Raw genomic sequence first — 21,686 nt, forward strand, 5'->3', positions numbered from 1 at the left:
ATTACTTGAATTATTGTAATTTTGGTCTTTTTGTATTTATTTAAAAATATGCTATTTTTCTAACTCAGTACTGTGTCCCTTTTTTTTATGGTGTGTTTTCACTGTGTTACTGCTTGAAGTGTTGTACAACCACTTTGCACATTGCCTCTAAGTTAAGCCTGCCTTCTCTGTGACAAGCTACTAGGGGGACGAGCACAGGTTAATTTGGGGTTTGCTTGTGCCTTACCCTGACAAGAATTGTGGTTGCTGCTTGAGCAGGAGTCACACCCCAGTCATCCAATGACCCAATTTCCTACAATTGGTGTCAGTGCTTGAACTGAAAATATAAACGTGCAAATACTCTTTGCCCCAAAGTGCATGTTAGCTGCTGGGAACTGCATGTACTCTCACATTAAAAGCGTTGGCGCAGTGCTGAGAAGTGCTAGTACTATTTCTTCCAAATTAAAGAAGCGAAGGTACTGAGTATCTGATAGCACCTGCTGATTTAAAGCACTGATTGGAGGGAATCACTGTTTTAGAGGGCCAATAAAAAGGAGTGTATGCAAGAGATGACAGCAGATTTTAATCAAGCTTGCAATCATTTATTGGTAGTGCTACATGTAATTTTACAATTGTGTTAAATTTTCAGCTGATTTCCACCAGTGAAACAAAGTGACCTCTTTATTGGTTCTGATAGTTGTCCAGACAGCTGACATGAAGACACATTTCCTCCTGTAAATTAATAACAGTCTTTGAGACTGATTCAGATCTTGGTGGACAGTTTACTCCGTCACAAAGGTGACAGATATCCCATCCACCGAAATATAAATCCCATTATATCCTATGAGATTTATATTTCGGCGGACGAGATATTTGTCACTGGCGTGATGGAGTAATATGTCCACCAAGATCTAAATCAGGTCCTTTCTCTTCCGTTAAAAAACAAAAACTGAAAGGCTAAGTGAATCTCACTTCCAATATACGTAGCCTGGCAGTTGATTCTATGTTGTCCCACTGTAATTTCACCAGAATTCTAATGCTAACAGATTATGGCCATGACAAAGTGAGGCACACTATAATACTAGAATTGTGTGCTGCTGAATTTAAAGCATTGCATATGGAGGAGGCTAGAGAAAATTAAAAAATCATTTATATTGCCTGCTATTAATGTATTTTTTTAATGGGCAGATATAGAAATATAAGGGGAAACAGGTTTAGCAATTAAGGACACAGCATATTTTTTGTTAATAAAATTAAATAAATATAAAAAAGCACGCAAAAAATAAAACAGCTCAGAAGCTTCTAATTATGCCTTTTATTTGTATGTCATTGGACTGCAGGTGTAGGTACTATTTTTGATTGTTTGTAGAGCCTTCAAATATGTACAGACATATATTTTTGTCATATATGTGGAAGGTGTAAATACCCATTGCAGACAAATATGACAACTTTCCCTGCCATTGCACATTAGGCACTATTTACAAAAGACCTATGCTATATATTGAGTTCCAATGTCCAGCATGTGCTTTAAATGGGAAGCACAGGCAATTTACTAATATTTAGCATCAGTAAAATGCAAAGAGCATGGAATCCAGCAATTATAATCTCCAAAAAAAGGTGAAAAATCTTAAGTGACCATGTAGCAAATGAAGATTTTCAACACTACCTTACATTAACTCACTAAATTACTATTCCTTTGTGTAAAAGCAACGGGTACAAAGAAAAAACTACTTAACACAACTACTCTTACTGAGATTATTTTGGAATGCTTCTTAGTGGTAGCATTAAGGAACTGGTAAGGGCAGTCTTTATTAACAGTTCAAAGGCATTATGGGGCCACATGGACAGTAATGTTAATGTTAATGTTAATGTTAATTTGGAACTTATAAAGCGCGAACTGTCGCTCCGAAAGGAGCATCCTGGCGCTGTGGAGGGGGAAATCAACAGGCGTGAGGTCTATATGGCAGCCAGTACATAAGCGTCTGGCCGTTTCTACAGAACTAGGAAATGGGGTGGCTCCCTTAGGAAAGAAATATTCGGTGTCTTGGTAGTGTATAACCTCACTATTAGTGGATGTTTGGATGACTGGATGAACATATCATACAAATGTCTAAAAATAAATGAAAGCATACAAACAAACATAATAGGGTCTATATCCATAAATCAGAAATTATATAACCTTTTTCACATGAATTGGACATTTTTCCTATATAACAACAGTGGTGGAAATATTGGCAGATGGTCTCTTGTCACTATGCCCTCCTTCCCTAAATTAATCCTCTTCAATTAATTGTCTCTTCTATAGAACCATGGACACATTTTCACGTGCTGGCACAGTATTTTATCAATAGTTTGAGATAAACAAACTTTTAGGATACATCACTTTTGTTTTGTATTCCATGATATACAGCCAAAAAGTGTTGGAACAAAATCATCTTTGTTTACCAAATGTTGGTACCAATTTTTCCTGCATGTGCTGGCTATCACATCATTTCGTTTTTTGCAAAGCATTGCAGACTTCTATTTCATTTTGTTTTAATGTCCCCGCGGTTGTTTGTGTGGCTATGATCAGCTCTGTCTCGAGTGGTCTTCTGAAAGCCAAGAAACACTTGTATTGTATGTGTATAGTAGAATGGACGTCAATCTATCAGATTTCTACTAAATCCAAAGTGATAGTCTACAATGATTGCTGACTTAATAAGGATTGTTCAGTTTACCTTGTCATTTACCTCGCTAAAATCTAGCAATATTTATGATAGCTGGAATATTAACAACATTTTGAAAACAATCACAAATGGCAACAGAAAACCATTGTTTGTCAGGGCTCATGTATGTCCTTGGAGTCTCAAAAAAGGAAGTGTGGCATTTGTGTGATGGAAACCCTGCTTAGAGTTATACTAACAGGACTAAATGCAAATAAGAATATACTAAAAAACATAGCAATACAATTGCAAACCAATGCAAATGATTTCAAACTCGTTATTTGATGTTACGAGACAAGATCAAAGAGAGTGACAATTGTGCATGCCTTGCTGTTACTATTTAAATATTTAATGCTGATGGAAAGGGCCTTAAGAACGCCATGCACAACAGATCATGAATATCATCAAGAGGAACAGCAAGCCTAAAACGCGTTTAGTAGACGCACCATTCCTGAAGCCAACCAAGTGCCTCTGCTAACCATTAATCTTCATTGTTGGAAGCATGGTGGTATTTCATACACCCGTAGAATTCTACTTTATGATTCAGGTCTTCACATGGAGGTAGGGATTAAACATGTAGGGGCATATTATCAAGAACGGCGTTAAAATTATTGCCGCTTTAGCGGCAGGAAACTGCCGCTAAAGCGGCGATAATGGGCTTGATAATATGCCCTTGAGAATTCCAATAGAAGCCCATGTTCACACCAGAACGTGGGCTTCAATGGGAATTCACAAGGGCATATTATCAAGCCCCTTTTCGCCGATTTAGCAGCAGTTTTCTACTGCTAAAGCGGCGATAATTTTAACGCTGTTTCTTGATAATATGCCCCATAGTTTGTCAATACCTGGTGTTGTGTAGTGGATGGAAATGGCTGAGCAAACCTTATAAGAAAAAGTGCTAAATAGGAATTAGTTGCAATGCCCGACAAACTAAAGAAGTGCTGTAGGCTTGCTCGCGACAATCATATAAAAATCCTCGGCTTGACCTTCTTACTTTAACAACAATGATAAGCAGCATCACAGAGAAAGCAAGAAAATTATTCAAATACAGGCTCTGTTATGCTATGGTATTGCAATATGGTCTTGTGAAGTGCAATGTTCGCCTTTTCACTATGAGACAGGATTCTTCTAAAAGTACCCGACACTAAAATGAGAGTCTGTTCTTAAAAGCCAGAACATGAAATGTCTTTATATCTTGAACAAATAGTGTTCTCTGATTTTTTTGGTGGTAGAAGAATGTTGTTTCAGAATTTTGTGGGGTGGACTGAGAAAACCAGAACCCATAAGGTAAGAGGATTACCTCTGTAGAAATGCACAGCAGATTGTGAGAGACAAATCATCATTTTCCAGATGTATTGTAGTATCGAAAAAGACTGGTAAAGTAGTGGAGAACAATATACAGGGATTTGACCTTAAATACCTGATAGGTAGCCGGTAGAGGGCAAGCATAAATGCAGGGCCCTGGGCTCCACTTTTTAGCCAACAGTGTCCCACCAGTTATTGCTGAGATTTGTAATCTCTGTAGTATTAACAGATACAAAATTGGCACCAAATGTGCAAAGACAACCCGAACTAGAAATTAAACTATTGTTCCCAGCACTGTATATGGGATCGAAAGAACTGAAAGTTATTTTTAAGAGTATGTCGATGGGATACAAATTATTGTACACGTTCCTTTCACTTTGGAAAGGTATTGAGTGGAACTTAATTTCAATGGCCACGTATCTGAAACACGTTATTTAACGTTAAGAGTTCTTTCAATGGCCCAAAGTAAATTACAACAACGTGACAATGTTATAGTCCTTTCCTTTTGTTGAATGATCTAAAATAATAATTGTAAATCACCAGTACAGTTGTAGACGGTGCTGGCTGCAAAATGGTATCAGTTTACCCTGGGCGGGGAATCTAAACATGAAAAAATAAAGGAAGCAGCAAAGACGCCTGACCAAGAACACGAGTTAAAGGAGTGAGAGATTAATTGCTTTCATGCCACCATTGTGTCATTTAATTCCATGCAGAAGACAGCTGGAATCGGAAGGAATGAACTGTGGTTTTGACAGGTGCCACTAAGATGTTCCAATCAATGTTTTGATACTGTTCCTAAACACCTCATATCTTAAATGATCCAGAATGTCACATGTGTCTGAGACATGAGCTGAAACCCTGCCTGTGCTGCATATTTTGTATAGAATTTTTTTTTTAAATCTGAAACATTACTATCCTATCTAGTAGCATGGCTAAATAGGGTGTGGATGAAAATGGCCTTTTATTGGTTAGTGTTCTAGGTTTTGTATCAGGTTTTTCAGTAATCTCTGTTAAGTGCCTTTTCTGAGCTGTAGTGAAGTGGAATCTTTCCTTCAATTTAGGGGCCTGCAATTGACAAGAAAGAACGCACTCCTTCTAGAAAGTTACTTTGTTTTAGGAAAATCAGTTTGGGTTTTGAGACCTATTGTGACTCTATTGACCGGATGACTTCTTCAAATTAAGAGACAATATAAAAAAATGCTGCTTTATGCATAGTGCTTTGTGAGTCATGAGGTTGGTATTCACCTATTCTGTTCAGAGAGCGATAATGTACTGTAAGGACAGAGGGTGTAGATCTTTGATTTCAGATGTTGAGTGTGAACTATGTCTCATGGTCCTAATTTTAGGTCTAATTCCAATATATGTTTATATGATTTGTTTCGTAAACGCACGAATATTTGGTTGGACACATATTCTGACATAATTAAAGCATTTTAAAGAAATTATAAACTTACGTCTATTTAGTTGCATTATGGAACCATGTAAAAGAGGCTTCTGATTCAAATTTATAATAACAAGGTGATTTATTTCCAGCCACATTTCCTGTTGTTTTGTTTGAAACCTTCTAAGTAAATTAATGCCTATTCGCCACTCTTTTCTCCCACTGTTGGCCTCCTCTTATGTCTGTGTTTGCACCATCCTCAGCCTATATGTGAGGGTACTGATGTCATACACCACTGTTTTTTAATCTCTTTGATCACTTTTTACATTTAAGGCCTGATTATGAGTAGGTGGAGCATTGTGATTAGAGGTGGTACTTACTGTCGCACCTAAGCACAAGTGTGCCAGTGATGCCACGCTTGGATTTACCAGATTAATGACTGGCAAAAGGTCTGCAAAAAGATAAGGGGGGGCAAAATTCTTATTTTGTGGCATATTATCAAGAACGGAGTTATAAATTATCGCTGGTTTAGCGGCAGAAAACTGCTGCTAAAGCAGCGATAACGGGCTTGATAATATGCTCTTGAGAATTACAATAGAAGTCCATGTTCTGGTGTAAACATGGGCCTCTATTGGAATTCTCCAGGGCATATTATCAAGCCATTATCACTGATAACCTTTGTTAGTTATTACCAGTTCTGGGGACAAAAACTTGTAAGGGCATGGTGCGAATTTCTGAATGGTGTTGGTGCTCCCGGTCCCTGTAATTTTCAGAATACCAGCAACATGCAGTTCCTAATCGATGCCTTTGTGAAGCACAAATATACCCTCTTTTCAAAGTACCCTATCATGTGAGTGGTTTATGATGTTTTGAGCTTCGTTCTGCTCCACTGTCTATTTATTTACTGTGCACTGAAATGCAGATTTCAATTAACATACATTGAAAATGCAAATGTTTTTTTTTTCTCCATCAGTCGTTTCTGTTATCATTTTTGTAGTCATTCTCTTTCATACTTGATTAATGTATGTATAGGTAAATTTAGTCTTGAAGAGAAATAAGTGGTCCATTTCAAGAAGACTCCTCTGTTAGCAGATATGATCTGTCACATGGGTGTTATTGGTTATTAGCTTATGAAATCTATTGTAGTCAATATATTTTGAAAGAGACTTCCATCCCGCCTTCTCTTCTTATTGGTCGGTTTGCTTGACAATTTACTTTTCCTCCATTTTATTGGTTGTAGCCTTTTCTCCCTTTTATATTTTTTTTATCGGTTTCCCATGGCCAAGTACTCATTCCCATCTGCTGTGGAGACTGGGACCTTTTTTTGGTGAAGGCTGCACAGCGTTTACTGTATACATTTGGTTATCTTCCGCAGGCTGGATGCATTTAGTGCCTACTTCTGTTTTGTACTTTCTCTTGTCTTGTTAATATTATCTTTTCCTCGTGTTAATTTCGTTCCATTTCCTTAAACAAATCTTTTTGATTAGCATTCAAGATCTCCGTTTATTTTTCTTCTTTGTTTTATATTTAATTATTATTTTGAGGCTGTCCGTGCAAATAGTCAGAGGTACGGCAGGATAAACAAACGAAACAGTTAAGCGCTTTACCTTTCTGAGTGTCCCCATAAGTAGAGCAATGGGTGCATTTCTAGCAACAGTTCTACTTGGAGTGCTGCTGGTTCTGCCTGCTGGAGCCAAGGTTTTGGTCAAACAGGATTATCTGCACCTTGCCTTCGGTGTTATCCCCTGCAGCATTGCTGAACTAGACCTTATTGGTGTGACACGCAAGCAGCTCATACATTTGAAGGGACTTTGCCTTTTGCAATTCTCCTATTAAAACCCTCACAAAAGAGTGTATCCCTAATAGAGAAAAATCACCTTTAGTTATGACATATTTTATGTGGACTAGTGATGCTAGGTTGGACACAGCTTGGCTAAAGCTGTAGCCATGTTGTAGGATGTTTTAGAGTAGGGACATAAAGCAGCAAAGGTGCCAAGGTGTGCCATCAGTATACCTGAGGTATGCCAATTACAAAACAAATTCTTATACTAAAGAATTCACAAGTGAGGTCTTTGGATGTCCTAGTGTCAAACCAATGACAGCATTTTTGATTAATGTAGACAAGGCACAAAGTCATATTTTGGGTAAAGCATGTGTGAGTTTAGTTGTTTGCAATTCAGATGGTTTAGTGGATTATACTAGTTGCTACTCTTAAAACATAACAAAGTGTGTTGGGACAGTCTTACAGTCCTCAAAATGCCAGAGTGCTTATCTCACCAGTCTTAATCTGAACAATGTAGGCCTATGTTTTAACATATGTTAAGCAAATCTTTTACTGAACATGCCTGTTTGATTGAGAACCGAGAGTAAGCATAACAAAACTTTACCTCCACACAACAAACAGAATATTTGCAAGGAGGAATTTAGAACATTAGACGATAATTTTGCCTTACAACTTGAACGTCAGTATCATGGAAAATAACATTTTCCATTGAGTACGATATTTTTTTAATACCTAAGTCCACACGGTCTTGTAAATCAGCCGAAATATTATAGTGGTACAGCAGTTAAGGTATCTGGGATCCAAATTGGAATGCATTTAATTATTTTTTAAATGATGTCGATCATAGGGAAACTCACTGACAGGTACGGTTACTTTTTAAGAAGTGGGAGATTTTATTTTTACAGAATCTATTACAGTGGCATTTCACTAACTGGTTTTAGTATCAGTGATATTGACCATACTGATTTTATTGAATTGTGGATGTAAAAAAAATGAATTGACTTACTCAAAATGCTAAAATTTGAACCTAAGACCTGCAAATTACAGCCCCTGAAATGTTTTGGCTTTTTTGTGCGTGGAAAATAAATAAAATACATAATTCACTATTGCAAGAAGTGGGGAAGTGCACTGAATTCACTGAAGCCCTCAAAGCAGCTTTTCTGGATCCCCCCAGAAATCCTGCCTCAAATGTTACTGACACCAGGGTATAATATTTTCTGGATTCAATATTATAATCGAACTCCAGGGATTTTCTTGAGAAAAGGCTATTAACTATGTGAATATGTTTGTAAACTGATTCAAGCATGTTTTCCTTTAAGACACTTTTCTTCATGTACATTTTACCATGTGTTTTTTTGGTATGCTAATAACGTGCAGTATTGTGTTAATGTTATGTTGGGATTTCAAAAGAAAATCACAATGTACCATCTAAATGTTTGAAATGTATTCTCTCCTCACTGACCACATCAACTATGACTTGATCATGTCTAGCAAGTTCTCGAATGGGCCCGGTTGAAATTTCGATTATCCAAATTAAACTCACATAATTTCGTATCATGCTTGTTACGTTTGGTATCCTAAATTCCGCTTTTTGTCACAGTTGGTAATTACTCACCATTTACCATAAAATGTTGGCATGAGCAACCAGGGGCAATGTGAACGAGCAGAACGTGAGCGGCTGCTGTTTGCACTATTCGTGTTTTTTGCACTAACTTTTTAATGCGAAATGCATCTTTTCATCTAATGCTGGTTTACATTTCAATTTTTTTTATTATTTATTTTTTTTACAGAGTTTTATATAGCTCGAACTTGACCCCAATCGGGTATCAGAGCGCCTTACATAGCACCAGTTGCAATACATGAGGACACATTCGTCATTATTGTTAGGCACAGGTACATTAAGTGATTTGCTCAGAATCACAGGATGTTCAGCATCATTGCCAAGACTCGAACCCAGTTCCCCAGATTCCAGTTCAACCGCCCTAGCCGTTAGGCCAACCAGCCGCGGTCAGTAATGGGTGTACCTGCAGGGCGGTGACGCGGGGATGTGGTGGGGCAGCATGGGGGATAGTAATCTATGGATTACTGAGCTTTACAGGTAAGTAAACATTTAAATAAATAAAACAAATTTCGTTGCGTGCACTGCATCCCCAAATGCCATGCAGTGCGCAACGAAATTCGTTTTATTTATTTAAATGTTTACTTACCTGTAAAGCTCCGTAATCCATAGATTACTACCCCCCACCCTGCCCCTCCCCCTCCCCACGTCACCGCCCTGCAGGTATACCCATTACCGACCGCGGCTGAGGCCAACTGCTCTCCCGCCTGACCTCTTTAAATCATGTATAGCACTATGGGCGCCGGTCCTTACAGCAGTACTCAATGCTGCTGCGTTATGTGGTTGCCCACAATCATGGGGGGCATCTACAATTGTACCTATTTTCAAGAAAGGAGACCGTAGCAGCCCTGCCTGCTATAGACCAATATCACTAATAAACTCCGTGGCAAAAGTTGTTGGAGGAGTTATTTTAAACAGATTGGTCAGATGGTCAGAGGAAAATAATATAATATCTCCAATCCAGTACGGATTTAGGCCTGGACACTCCACTATTTCCCAATGTCTAAATTTGTACCTTATCATCGGGAAGTATACTAAGGCTCGAAGAGGTACAATTCACATGGCGTTCATGGACCTCTCCTCGGCTTTCGATTGCGTGAGTCGGGAGAGGCTCTGGGGCGCCATGGGAAAAATGGGCGTGGATAAAAACCTAGTTAATTTTTTAGAAGACATGCACTCTGACACTAAAGCCAACGTCAGATACACCCAGGACCTAAAAGTGACCAAAGATTTTGGAGTGTACCGGGGTGTCCGACAAGGGTGCATCTTGGCCCCGTTCCTTTTTAACCTCTACATTAATGATTTGGAAGAGCACCTTTTAAGTACTAATACAGATTATCCGTATATTGGCCGAAAAGGTCTGCCGGTCCTACTATATGCGGACGACGCAGTCCTTTTATCCAGAACGGCCAACGGACTTCAAATCCTATTAGATTCCTTTTACTCTTTCATGAAGTCAAGAGATTTAAGTATTAACAATAACAAATCTTATATAATGAAGGTTGGCCAAGGCTTTAAAAAATCAAATCGTTTAAACGTAGCTGGAGTAGAAATCCCTGTAACCCACATATTCTCCTACCTTGGGGTCCTCTTCGATAGTCAACTAAACTGGGGACCCGTGATCCAAAAAAAAAGGGGAGATGTTACTAGGGTTAATGCGGCTATATTAGATTTCTCCAGAAAAATGGGAAATAGCCCAGTTGCCGCTCTACTCCAACTATATAAGGCCAAAAGTGTTACCACAGTATGTTATGGCAGTGAAATATGGGGATACGTTCCCCTGGATGCACTACAGATAGTTGAAAATAACTTTTTAAAAAAGATTTTAAGGGTTCCTAGAGGTACAGCAAATTTTATTGTGCATGAAGAACTGGGGGTTCCGTATGTATGTGACAAAATTGCAGTGAATCCCCTGATATGTTGGATGAATTGTTGGTTAAACGACAATATTCCACTCACCAAGCAAATCTTAAGAGAAGCACTTACATGGGACAACAGGAAGGAGGTTCCCTGGCTAAAGTACTTATATAAGTGCTTTACTGATCTGGGTCGTCCTGAACTTTTCTTATCTCCGGAATCCATTACCAAAATGGATCTTATCACGGTCAAGAAGGCCTTTATTGACTCCAGACAACAGGAAAGGGAATCATGTGAACTAAAAAAAGAAAGTGTACGTAATCATATACTAATCAAAAACACTTTGCTCATGGAACCCTACCTGACATGGCAAATGTCTAGTTATGACCGTTTCCTATTGACAAGGTTCAGGTTTAACCTGTTTCATCTTTTGTTGGCTGTTCCTAGGGGATCTCATCGAGGCCAAGTGTTGCCGGCTTGCGGCTGCGACGAAAAGTCTCCGCAAGACCTGGCACACTTTTTGTTCTTTTGTCCTTTTTATATCATACCCAGGAAGCTTTATTTGAAACCCTGTCTGAAAAAATTGCATTTTGCACAATTTCGTCCTGCACAATATTTTCTTCAGCTGTTAAACTGTGAATACACTTTATTTATATGTAGCTTTTTAAAATTGGCAGTCAAATTCAGAAACAGCATGGAAGGGTAATAATACGGATACTTGAATTGTTATTTATATTGCTCGTTAAAGAAATTCTATTTTTTAATTGCTCATGTGATCTTAACTACAATTGAATTGAACTGAACTTTCTCCTTTTAATGAATATGTGTTCTATTAATTGTAATGTAATGTAAATACTTTTATGGTTGTCAATTCGAACAACCGAATAAAGTTTGTTGACTTGACTTGACTTGAACTGCTCTCCTCCTACGCTTTATAGAATTAAGAGTAATTTTGCATGATTTTTACGAAATTTGGTGTAATTATGCAAGTTTCGCGCACCCCTAGTTACACTGCGGGAGCAGTAACATGCTTCTTGTTGTTTTCTGCCATGATATTTGTAATTGGTTGTTTTTATGAGGATCTAAGAGGAGAAAGGAAGTGCTGAAAAACGGTGTAGTGCGTCCAGAGACAAATACAGCACTCCCACAGTTAACAGAAAATCAGAGCGCCGGCAAGAATTCCCATAAACACTCTGTTGCTCTCCCCAGCTGTCAACTCCTCCAGGATCTGCTGCAGCTCATTATTCTGACAATATCGGTGTTGTGAAGACCCAAACAATAAAACTAATTAGATTTAAAAAAAATAATAGTTCATGAGAAACTTCCTTTAATGTTCAACGCTTGGAAAGTAGATCTAAAATTGTCTTTTAAAGTAGCAGATATCTAGGATATGTAACAAATGCATTTTTCAAAATACCGGTTTGCTTTAGGTGATCTGAATCAATAATTTAAGATGGTATTTTGACTTATAAATATCATAGAAATATTCCTACAATAAATTCGTGGACGTAGTATTTATAAAATGTAAGTGGAACACATTGCCAGCTGAATGTCCTCAAAATATAGTTTAGAAATAGATGTAATTCTACTGATCAAGTTATATTGATCTTAGAAGCCCGTGGCGTAATCCATAATTATTCCTCAAGGGTAGGCCTCAATATGTGTTGTGTTCAGTAAGGAAGCAAATATCGAAAGTAACTTGATATTTATTCACATCAATAGACCCTGCACTCAAGGACTGAGTTACAAGTTCATATTGTATCTTATTTTGTGAAAATCTAAAGGTGATGATGCAGATTCACATGTAGAGCTCCCAATGTTCTGGGAAGTTATCTTATTTCCAAGTGTCTGAAATGTTATCAGTCACAGGAACTGTGGCACAGATTTTTTTTTAAACACAGGAACTGTTGCCCAGAAAAATAACTTGAAATGGCAGGGTCATGCCAATTGTTCAAGTAGAGCGATCTGGATTTGAATTCAGAGGCCAAATCAGACAGTTTGGTCAACAAAATATGGAAATACATTTGCACTATTTTTGCTGTTTAAGTGATAAAGAATGGAGAAACAGATTCTCTCCCTCTCTCTCATGAATAAAAAATGCTACAAATTGATTTCACATGTGACAAATAAGGAGCACTCATTTTATGTACAGAAGCCATAATGTGGAATAAGTTTGTTTCATGTTTGCCTTGGTGCGTTTACTACTTGCTCCTGTCTATATTGAACAACTATCAGAAACAATGGATATAGATGTGTGTTGTTTGCACCAGATCAAACTTTCTGAACTACAGCTATGTTCTTGGCATTTCATGTCTGATTTCCTAGGAAATGGACAATTAAAAAAATGGCATAGTCCCTTAATAACAGAGGTGTAATACCTTTTATTTCATGTGTTGAACTATTGGTCACAGGAGTGGGCCTGACTAAATACCAAAAGTAATAGAGAATGGGTATAGAAGATATGGGTAGATTACATAGACACAAGTAGTAAATATATGAGTTCTGAAAGGGAGACATCAAAAAGATCCATTTACTAAAAAGATGACCTTCAGGAGAGTCATCTGAACAGAATCATGTCCAATTAATGATATTTACTATATTACAATGGCAATTATGAAAAAGCATCTAAAAGGCACTGAACCAGAAATAAAGTCAATGAAGGTGTAAGTGAAAATAGGCTATCTATGTCTCAACATGAAGATAATAACATGAGATACTAAACTTTATTACTAAAGCTTATGTTTTTAAATCAATGTCTGGACGGAGAGTTGAGGTAATATTATAGATTGAGAAGAATGAAAGTAAATGTTAGCGTGCGTTTCAAGTTAAAATGTAATTGTCTGAATTTGTTTTTTAAATGAATGACTTTATTTCATACCAAATAAAGGAATATTTTTCAACTGAACAAAAGTTTTTTTTTTAAATGTTGTTAAACAGCATTTTCCATGGGGATTTGTGTTATTGCTACTATTTAGAAGTCACAAATGTGTAAGTAAACAATGCCTGTCTATATCCTTATTGTTTGGTTTTCTGGTAATTTATGTATCGCATGTTTTAAACTATATTGAGATTTGCAATGCAATATTTGCTATAGACATATTAAGGTAGTGTATGAAATGTGAGGGTGTTTGTCAGCTTGCACGAATTTTAAAAACAGTTGTTACATTTTATTGTATTGCTATCACAATATCTCATATTATTGATTCACTAAGCTGACAAAAAAGAACGAACACAGGTTCTAAATGTAGAGAAACACAAACATTTCAAAAATCCAGAAAAAGGAAACATGAGAAAGGAAAATGAACATTAGCCGCGTTGTAAGTGTCTCTGTGTGTGTTGTTTTAAAGATAACATGTCAAATGAAATAAGACTTGGCATAAAAATGAGCTTTAGTTAATCTAGAATTAAGAGGGATGCTGCCTCAAAAAGTGCATTGTGCAGTAGTTTTGCTGTGTGCCATGGAATGTGATATAAGGTGCGGTGTATATAGACAGCACAAATTAACTCCTTAAGTATTACTGTAACTCCATCTTAAGTATCAAGGAGTACATAATTTAAGGAGCTTAAAAAAACGAAAATATAGCTGAACAGTCCTATTAGTTTATAATGCATATACGATTGTTCACCTGCATCCTTTTGATTCTCTACATAAATGAGAGAGCGACAGGGAAAAAAAGAGAGAGAAACAAGAACAGATATGCAGGATTAATGAGCAAGTGGACAAAATGTTCCCCCCTCATAGGCGTGACACATGACATTTGGAAAGGAAAAAAATAAAAAGCTGCCAATTTAATATCATTCCCCAATAGAATTTCTATTGGGCTCCATCTTAGAAGATGGGCAAAGCTATACCAAGCAAACATTAGATCAGTCAGACTACGCTCCAAGGGAAACCAAGTTGTGCAACATGCGACACCCAAACAGAGGTCCCATGGAAACCTGCCCGTCAAGTTAAAAAAAGGTTTAAGAAAAAGAAAATCATTCCCTAATAACAGAGAAAAGACATGTACGATTTATGTAACAGTGACAGGACAACCGTCCAGGAGTCGTACACTGAATTAGTTTCAAGATCTACTCAGAAAAAAATAGATGGACACAATCCCGGTGCCCTTTATCACCAGTTCTTGGTGTACTGTAGCTTCTAACGTTTGATTGTGTACCAGTGACAAGCACTTAACAAATTGGGGTTACACAAAAGCAAAGTAAAAATGCATTCAGGTCACAGACATAAAGGATAAAGGAAAAACTTACAGACAATCTGATTTTATCACAGACAAATGGCTGAGTTGTCTAACCTGTTTCAGGCTGATAAAAAGTGACTGGACTTCTCACACTGGGTTTCACAGACAGAAGCAACAGACAAGCCAACGCTAAAAAGACTTGAAGCGAGGAAAGTGAGTTGGTTTGGATCTGGAGTTTTTGAGGTAATGAAGACAGAAAGAGTGAAGACAGGATGGAGAGGAGGTGGTAGGTACTCACGAATGGTTAAATCCATCACTTGAGAGGCCAAGCAGAAGACAGGATGTTCATACATTTCTCTCTTTTTCCCTATAAAAGAGGATTTGGGCATGCAAGAGGCTTAGGTCAGAGGTAAAGAGGTCATAGGTTAGAGGAAAACTTTTACATTAGGTTAAAGGGAAAAAAGCTGTAGAGTAGTTGGGATACACACAGGATAAAAGAAAAAAAAGAGTTTTAAAATTGAGAGATCTTCTGGATTAACCATTCAGCATGCCATGAGTCACAAAAGAGGCTGTGACCATGATACTAGGGTTCTTGATTAAATAGATTTTTTCAAGAATATAGTGATCCAAACATCATGAATAAAGGGAAACAGAATATTTTGGATTTAGGCTCCAAGATACTAAGGATTGAAATCTTTAGTATCTAAGGCTTTTTGTGGTATTTCTTCATAAACATAGCCTCAAGCAATATTACTACAGGCAATATTTACATAAGTCAACAATGAGACTTATTGGTGTCAATTAAGATTATTCATGATAAAGCAAATATCATACACTTTTTTATGTATGCCGCATAGTAGTAATATTCTGAATTATTATATCACACATTGGACTATGCCCATGAGAGAAAACCTGACACATGCAGCTGGTGGATGTTGGGTTGTTCAAAAGAACAATCCCAGCATGCTCTGAAATCAATGGCACAGCCACTTTCATAGAGATAGTGTACAAAGTGGATGTGCCACTAACAGATAGGGAAGGAAAAAAGCAGAAAAGAGCAGGTAGTGTGGAATGAAGTACTTCTCTGAAAAGAGCTGAAAATAGAGTTTGTTGCTTCAAAGTATTCCCAGACCTAAAAGTCACAGCGCAAAAGAGGGCAGGTCATTAACGCAACCAAGAAGAATTGAGGCACAAAAGGAAAGTACACACTAAGGTGTTCTACTTGGGAAATGAATGCATTTTTACTTACAGATCTTAATGTTTGTTTTGCATAGTTTAATCTGAAAGGAGAGAGCAGATCTTACCAACATGTTAGTACTGGTAGTTTAATAGTCTAGGGAAGCCAGCAGTTTGTAGAAACATCCTTTTAAGCTAAGTCGCTACTAATCTGAATCTTCCTCAAACCAAATTTTAGACGTTAAACATTGTAATTACAGAATGCACCAAAAAAAGTCCTACTTCGTGAAACACTTTTTCTAAATGTGCCACTTGTTACCAAGCTGGCAAATATCCATTTAGTGCCCAGTTCTTACGGGGTATAAAACACAGCATCAATCACCACTGGTACACAATTCACATTGCAAACCGAAATAGAGATGGTGACAGAATGTACAGATGATGCCTGAAATTGACAGTAAGTGGAATGCTCCTCACATACAGGAAAATTCCAACAAAGTAAGTATGGCAAGAATGGCAATTTCTTTTCATGCTTCAAAGGGTAACCAGGTTCAAATTCAATTCAATCTCTAAAGAAAGTAAAATCTGAGGGGTGACATTTTAGAACTTACTTTTTTCATTTTTCTCACAAAAAGAATAAATTCATGTGTATGCTACATAAAACTGCGTCGTTTCCATGACTGATCACATTTGGAGATTGATTAGCAAATGTAAAGGTAAATGCTTAGGAATCTCTCAAAACATATTTCAGTAAAGACATGTAGCTCACCTATGACAAATACCAATTCACAAAAAATCCAGGACTCGGTGCAATGAGTAAACCACTCAATCTAGCCATGGGAAAAAATGACATTTTCTATCTCACTCACAATTAAGACTTGGAAAAACTGGCAAAAGTAATTGCATTCATAACTTTTCTAGACAACGTTTTCCATGATAAAGCAAGATTCCAGCCATGCCGTGTGGCTTTATTCTTGTGAAGGAAATGACATATGTGTTCAGGATGAAATTATTTCAATTCATATTTTCTTTTCAATTTTGAGCTGGACCTGTGCATAAACAGTACTTTTTTTTTTTTATTATCGAAAGCCTTACCTTCAATTTTTGCATATTCTGAAAGTCGTGTATAGTTGGTCAAAGCTGCTTGTTCTAAGCATTTGCGGATGACGTTTTTTACATCTTCTTGAGGGACAGGCGTTACTATGTCTTTCATTAGAACCTTGGCATACAAAATGGTTAAAATGTCATGTCACACTATTTTATGTTTTATTTACAAATTTGTCTAAGCCAAGATAAGTGTAACAGATCTAGTCTCCTTTTCTTTAGGGTAGCTATTTATGTATCTACCTATTTATTCCATTCGATAACTTTATTTCGGTCACCAAGGAACATAAAAAAAATATAAAAATACAACATAAAAACAATAAAAGTGGTTATATACCATTAGACACTACACACAATCAAGATCATCTATATACAAATTATTCAAACTGTAAAATTAGCGAATTATTCATCAGTTAAAACTGCATTAAACGTTAAGAAAGTTATCGAGGAAGTTCATTGCATACAATACGTATATTCCTACTGGACAATCAAGTTATTAAAAAACTCCTACGTTTATGCTACATTCCATGAAGGAAGTGTGAAACAGCGAAGACAATGGGAGGATGGGTATCATATCTTAGGACTCGAAGAGCTTGAGCACAGATTCTAAGTCCTAAATTTCTACAAATTGGTAGGACCCAACGTCTCCTTGCAACCTGGTAGGCAGGGCAGGGAAAAAGGACATGGATTTAATTTTTGAGATTATGATTACAAGCTGGGCACACGGGGCCCTTAGTCGTGTCCCATTTGCTGGTAAAAACCCTAAGCGGAAGGTTACCCATCCTAAATTGTATATATAGCTTTCTCGCTAATGCAGGGTAAACTATATCTAAGAAATCTTCCTTTATGTAGCCTTCCTTTACTTGGAGAAACTCAATAGTTAGACTACCCACCGAGGAACTTGCATACAAGGACGATAGATTATAATACCTGTAGTGGGAAACCAAGTCCGCCCTACTTAACGCTGGGCAGGCTACATCAGGTCTTTCCCAGAGTTCCGGCAACCCGATCTTTAGCATTGTTGCCTTAATATGGATTAGCCATGGGATTTTCTTTGTATTCAATGCTGCCCAAACCTCACAAAATTCATTTTTATAGGAAACTAATTCTGGGACTGACCATTATCGTCTCCAGTACATAGTGATCGTAATGCCACTTCCTCTTCAATGGGGAGTAACCCAAGGTCCATACAAAGAGGAACCACCGGAGTGCTCATCGGTAGACCCAGAATATTCCTCATAAATGTGTGTTCTACCTTCATCAGGCTGGATGGCTTTTGATGCCCCCACAGTTCTGCCCCGTACAACGACGCTGCTCTGGCCTGTAATTTATAAATTTCAATGACTGGGGCAGCTGGTTTGAACTCAAACACTCTATGCATTTTCTGAATACCCCCCACCACTTGGTTTAACTTGAGCGCAGCCTTTTTTAGTTGAGTATCCCAATCCATGTGTTCTGAAAGGGTAATACCCAGATTGTCAAAAATCTCTACCCTCTCCAATGGGACTCCATCCAGGACAGGATTAGGGCGAGTCTGCCTAGGAGGATTAAATATCATAAACTTGGTTTTTGATAGATTTATTTCCAAACCCCTACCAGCACAGAAATTAGCAAAGCCATCCAAAACCCTTTGGATCCCCGTTGATGTTTTGGACAACAGCAAAGTGTCATCCGCAAACATCAACGCGGGCACCTGGCCTGTGGCTAGCCTCGGCGTGTCCAAGTCCCTAACTCCAAGCAAGTGGTCAATGAGACCATTAATATAAAGGCAAAACAGGGTCAGCGCCAGAACGCACCCCTGGCGCACACCCTGTTTGACAGGGAAGCGGGCTGACAGCTCTCCATGCTTTCCACACCTAACTTGAGCGTAAGTTTCAGCATGGAGACTTTTTAACACATCTAGGAGATACAGTGGTAAACCCAGATCAGACAGGACCCTCCACAGTTTATCCCTGGGGACCAGGTCAAAAGAAGGCCTCAGGTCAACAAAGATGAGGTAGAGGCTGCCACCCTCCACACTCACTGTTTTCCAATATAGTACCTGAAGTCTGAAAATCTGGTCCACCGTCGAAGTACACATCCTGAAACCAGCCTGAAGAGGACTCAGGATCTCACTCTCCTCGATCCAGCCCTGGATTCTATCTATGATAATCCGACCCATTAGTTTTTGAGTAATATCTATCAAACTAATGGGCCTGTAGTTAGATGGCTGGAGCAGACAACCCTTTTTGTGGATAGGGACTATTTCTGCCCCACGCCAAGTGTCCGGCGGATCCATGCCTTTTAATATGGCATTGAAAAGGACCCATAAAGATGGTGCCCAAATTTTCGGTTCGGACCGAAAAAGATCCCCTGGAAGCTTATCTAAACGGGGCGCCTTGTTAGGCAACAATCTAGTAATAGCAGCTTCAACCTCACGGAGAGTAATCTCCCAGGCCCCCTCCAGTCGATGCTCGTGGGGGTGGTCTGGGATCAGGTCAGGGCAGTCGCTGGCACTCGGGCAAGCATACAATGCTCGAAAGTGGTCTTCCCAAACTACTGCCGCTATATTAGGTTGAATTGCTGATCTACCCTCAGTCTCCCCCGAAGTAACGATTGCCCAAAAAGATTTGGGATCCTTGCATTTAAGTGAAATTCTAAGGTCCTCCCATCTATCAGCTTCCCATTCTTTTTTTTCTTTCTGAGTGACCCGTTTGTAATCAAGCCTACATAGCCTGACCCTTGGCTTATCCTTGGCTTTGATGGCAGATAACAACTCTTTTTTTGCATTCCGGCAGTTGGCATTATACCATCTATGGGCCACACCGGGTTTTGCTTTTACACTACCTTCCAGATAGAACACATTATACAATCTAGAGGTCAACTCCTTGTGTATTTTAAGTGGCCTGTCATCACTACCTAAATTCATGCCCTTTTCCCCAGCCCCTCCCATCCCTAAGAACAGTGGTACTACCTGATGGTAAATCTGTGCTAATTTATTGGGGGAGCCTTGTATATTTGGCCATTTAACTCTCCGCCTATTGTTGTTCAGCACGAGCGGATATTGGAGTATGTTCGAGTCTTTCACATGATTGGTCAGGCCCCAACTCCCTGGTTTCAGGGTCAGGACAAGGGCATTGTGATCACTATCTTTCCTTGGATTGATCTTAAAATCCTGCACCCTGTCCCAGCTTCTAGTTTCAATGAAAATATAATCTATAATAGAAGTCTGCCCTTCTATATTATAGGATGGTTGGCCTGGTCTGTCTGATTCAGTCCTCCTGTTGCATGCCCGCAGGGATGATGAAAGAACAAAGGAATTAATTTGAAGGACCTGAGGCGTCCATGATCTCACCGGTGGCAACTGGGGTTCAGGAATATGACAGTATTGGTCCTCCTCATCTAGGCCATCAATAGCAGCGTTAGTAAGGGGCTCAAATTGGCAATTGAAATCGCCCCTACTATTATGCCAACTTCTGGTTCAAGGGTCGCAATAGCCTGCCTCAATTAGTCCACTGCTCCAGACTCTAGCCCCCTTTGCAATGGCCTTGAATAAATGTTAAATAGGGCTATTTGTGTGTTGTCTAAAAGTGTTAACAGGACGCATTGTACATCTGGAGTATTACTTGGAGTTAACACTGCTTGGGCGCCCAAATGAGAGCCCACCCAGATACTTAGTCCACCCGAAGGTCTACCCGTACCCAACTTTGTAGCCATTGTGCTAAAAACGGCGAAACCACTCCCCTGGATGTCCGCCATTGCCCATGTCTCCTGCATTAAACAGACGTCGCAATCCTCCACAAACGGACCCCAGTCTGGGCAGAATAATTTGTTTTTAATCCCAGCCACGTTCCACGAAAGGATCTTGATATTTCCATTAGTCCCCCCCTTCATTTCCTTCTCTACCAGAGAACTATTTATATGCACAACGGGTGTGCCAGTCTGGGTCATCCCTGCACAACTCAGCAATGGCCCCATCTCCCCCGTTCTCTATCAATAGCCCTATCCACTAACCTCTGAGCTACAACACTACTTGCACCCTCCTCTATTACTAGAGATAAAGTACCGGATAATGCACCAGCAAATCGACTCCCCTTACCTAATTTGCCAGTTGAAATAGTTTCTGCCTGGGTAAACTCGCCCCCATGCCTGCTAGGAGAAATGGTGTAGCCATCATTTACCTATTTATATGTCTTCCTGCCTATCTGTCTTTCTATCTATCAATAACTTTACGTGAAACACTCCTAAACAGATAAAACAAACACAATACTGTACACAGAATAATTGGAGAAATTAATAACTTTCACTACAGTAGCAAAACAAAATTACAAAACCGTTTTTCATGTACACATTAACACATCCTATTTACATAGGTGAACCAGTTATTATTAAAATACCTAGTTAAAATATAACATGTATCAAAGGATGCATGCTTACCCTTTCCAACAGTGACAGAGTAGCTTTCAAAGCACCCTCTGGTCGGCCAAATGGAAAACAATACCTACAAAACATATATTTATATTTTGTTTCTGATGGAACATTTTTTTTTTACAAAATAGGAACACATAAATTAAGACATATTTACATCAACATCTACATCGAGTGGACAACTGAGACATTT

At 38.5% G+C, this 21,686-nt stretch overlaps 1 protein-coding gene across 14 annotated transcripts in view; it reads right to left on the reverse strand.

Moving 5' to 3' along the window:
- CADPS (calcium dependent secretion activator) overlaps window positions 1–21,686 on the reverse strand; it is a 1,592,252-nt gene that overhangs the window by 581,432 nt on the left and 989,134 nt on the right. For 4 of the 14 annotated variants that reach the window (XM_078661537.1, XM_078661534.1, XM_078661531.1 and 1 more), the window contains 3 exons: window positions 21,503–21,566; window positions 17,078–17,201; window positions 14,252–14,269 (listed from right to left, as the gene is read on the reverse strand). In XM_078661537.1, coding sequence (XP_078517663.1) covers window positions 14,252–14,269; window positions 17,078–17,201; window positions 21,503–21,566 — 206 coding nt within the window. Of the gene's footprint in view, window positions 1–14,251; window positions 14,270–15,104; window positions 15,174–17,077; window positions 17,202–21,502; window positions 21,567–21,686 lie in introns of all 14 variants that reach the window. The other 10 variants (XM_078661538.1, XM_078661533.1, XM_078661532.1 and 7 more) reach the window with 3 other exon arrangements.

This window comes from Lissotriton helveticus, chromosome 9 (assembly GCF_964261635.1).
Source record: "Lissotriton helveticus chromosome 9, aLisHel1.1, whole genome shotgun sequence".
Lineage (NCBI taxonomy): Eukaryota > Metazoa > Chordata > Amphibia > Caudata > Salamandridae > Lissotriton > Lissotriton helveticus.